Raw genomic sequence first — 2,884 nt, 5'->3', positions numbered from 1 at the left:
TAAAACGAGATCCGGGGAGACAAGACCAGAAATCACTGGAAATATGTAAATAGAAACCCTAGGCTATCATATGATTTTTAAACCACTTTTACTGAGCTGATGAACATTTTCTTAAAATTACAAAGGACATCATCAAGGAGGAGGAGTTGGCTTTTTACGTTCGTGATATCATGTCTAATTATCTACTTTGAGTTTTGCTCGTCAAACTTACCTAAATTTATTTGTGGCGACATCGCCAAGCTCATAAAATTTGATCTCCTCAGAGAATACATCTAAAGGGACGTTCACCGGCCTTCTCAGTCTTCCACCACTTTGGTAGTAATACAAAATGGCGTCGAAACTAGGACGGTTTCGGTCGAAAAAGTATTCGTTCCTGAGAGGGTCGAAATAACGTATGCGTCGAGCAGGATCCCCGAGTAAGGTTTCTGGAAATTGGTTCAGTGTGCGGAGTTGGGTTTCGAACCTAAGCCCACTCACCTGCAAAGGAGAAGAAAAAAAATATTTGTTAAAAACAGGCTTGCAAGAGAAGTACCTTAGATTAGACTACTAAGAGCGGAGTTTACCACATCAGGATTGAGCTATACTAACTTAATACCCAGTTCAATCCAGACTTCGTAAAACGCGGTAGTGCTTTCTTCTGGCTTTCCTTCTTTCTTCTTCCTCTTTGCTTTTCCCGTGTTCAGACGGGGTCAACGTTTTTCTTCAGCTTCTCAATCAGCTCTAGATAGAGTGATTGCTTTGGACTGATCATTGGTTTTGGCTACAAACATTTCACAAGTGGATGCCCTTCGCACTCAACCTTTGCTATTTCTTTAGCCAGAGAAATTTCAGGCTGGTTTCTTCGCTGTTTAAAGTTCCCCAGCCAGACTAAGCTGATCTGTCCCCCAGCCAGGAAAGATACATACCCATGTAATGTCAATATATTGACGCAAACTGTCAAAACTAGTGACAAGGATAAAATCCGCCCCGGGCGGGAATCGAACCCGCGGCCTAGCGCTTACAAGGCAGACGCACTATCAACTAAGCTAAGTAGGCTGGCTTCAGCTTCTCAATCAGCTCTAGATAGAGTGATTGCTTTGGACTGATCGTTGGTTTTGGCTACAAACATTTCACAAGTGGATGGCCTTCGCACTCAACCTTTGCTATTTCTTTAGCCATAGAAATTTCAGGCTGGTTTCTTCGCTGTTCCCCAGCCAGACTAAGCTGATCTGTCCCCCAGCCAGGAAAGATACATACCTATGTACTCGTAATGTCAATATATTGACGCAAACTGTCAAAACTAGTGACAAGAATATTGAGGGCGGTATTAGAAGCAAGATAACTTACGTTGATGACGACTCTTTCACAGAAGTCATGGTCGTGTGGAATGGGTTCGAAGTGATCTACCCCGGGATAATGCTGCGAGTGCGAGGGTGGCCCGTCCTCGTCCTGGCTGCTTAATTTCGGCAGCGACCTGAAATCAATCCAGACAAAACCATTAGAAAATGAGTCAGCTCCCATGGCGTAGCGTAGTGGTCACTGCGCTCGCCTTGCACGCGGGAGACCCGGGTTCGATTCCCGGCGGGGTCAAGAAATTTGTATCATGCAAATGATTGATTCCGTGACTGACTGTTGCCTGTTGCGGGACCCACTCAGCCTCGTGAAAAAAATGAGTAGCTATGTCATATAAATGCGCATAGCGAAATAGGTCAAATACTATAGGAGTATAGGCAGACCAACAGTATACCTTATTTATAACGGGAGAAAGATAGTTTACCTCATTTAAATACTGCTAGCTGTTAGAATGAGGTTTTTGAGAATTAAAAAGGATCAGACCAATAAAAGAAGTGAAAGAATAGTACAATATTTATTTTATGTTTCATTATTTAGGTATCAAGCGGGCCCACCACTTGGAAATTCCTGACTTAGTTCCATCTATCATTTTTACGTCAGCCTGAATTTTCAGCGCATTTGTATTCCTGACTTCCAGATTCACAAAATCTGTCATGGCTGCGTGTATTGTAAGGGAAGGTGTTGTTTCGTGCACCAGATAAACCTATCAACGTATTGGAAAGAAAGAAAGCGGCTGAGTTTGAAAGAAAAATAAACATAAATATGACCTCACCTTCCGCTTAGAAAACATGGCGGTCTGAACAAAGAGGCACGAAAATTTCATTGATACTTTTTTTATTCTTCGTTGAAAAAATATTACAAAATGATCTTGTGTTGTTGTCCTAGAGTTGTAGTGACGAAGTAAATACCTACAAAATGGTCGATTTAAAATATAGACCTCTGTTCGTTCGTCGTTAAAAAAAAAAAAAAAATGCGCCTCTTTCTAGCTTGAGAAAATTTAACACCCGCAGCAAATCAAACAAATAAAGCACTTGGGCATACATACACATTCTGTGTCTCGACAAACAAACAGACAAACGCAAATATCTGAGAAAATCTGTGTGTTCCTCCACTACCCGAAATTCAATTGAAATAGTATTTTATTTTTAACAAAAATTATAAGTACCTAGGTACAAAAAATACAGAATCTCCTGGGAAAAAATTAAATATTTTCTTCACTGTCTATGTCTCCTAGCTTGGAGTTTGTCTGTGGAATTTGGATCTGGAGGTTAGTGGTTCGAGTTCAAGTCAAGTCATAAATTTTATCTTCATGTATTAATCGCGGAACGATATTTGTGACAAGCATCCATCATACAGATCATACTTGAAACAATTGAAATCCTTTGAAAAATATAAATCACTTTTATTTTAGTGAAGTGACGTCATTTTATCACGTCCTATGAAAAGCGTTTATTTTTTCTTCGGAAAAAGCTCGGGATTTTTACCCCTCTTCACTTAATCATTTTTCTTCGCTTTCTTTTCTATCCTACGAAATCATTTTTCTGCATCATTA

At 40.2% G+C, this 2,884-nt stretch overlaps 1 protein-coding gene across 1 annotated transcript; it reads right to left on the bottom strand.

Annotated features, from left to right (window-relative positions):
• Window positions 1-211: 211 nt before the first annotated feature.
• Window positions 212-1,500, bottom strand: LOC103522365 (potassium voltage-gated channel protein Shaker-like; the record flags this gene model as incomplete). The annotated part of the gene is made up of 2 exons (XM_026832555.1): window positions 1,327-1,500; window positions 212-477 (listed from the first exon to the last, which is right to left on the bottom strand). Coding segments are annotated over exons 1-2 (440 nt in total), but the record flags the coding sequence as incomplete, so codon positions are not given.
• Between the last annotated feature and the right edge of the window lie 1,384 nt (window positions 1,501-2,884).

Source organism: Diaphorina citri, unplaced genomic scaffold (assembly GCF_000475195.1).
Source record: "Diaphorina citri unplaced genomic scaffold, Diaci psyllid genome assembly version 1.1 scaffold8083, whole genome shotgun sequence".
NCBI lineage: Eukaryota > Metazoa > Arthropoda > Insecta > Hemiptera > Psyllidae > Diaphorina > Diaphorina citri.
Note: the sequence above shows the minus strand (reverse complement) of the source record. Positions and strands in the feature narration are given on the sequence as shown.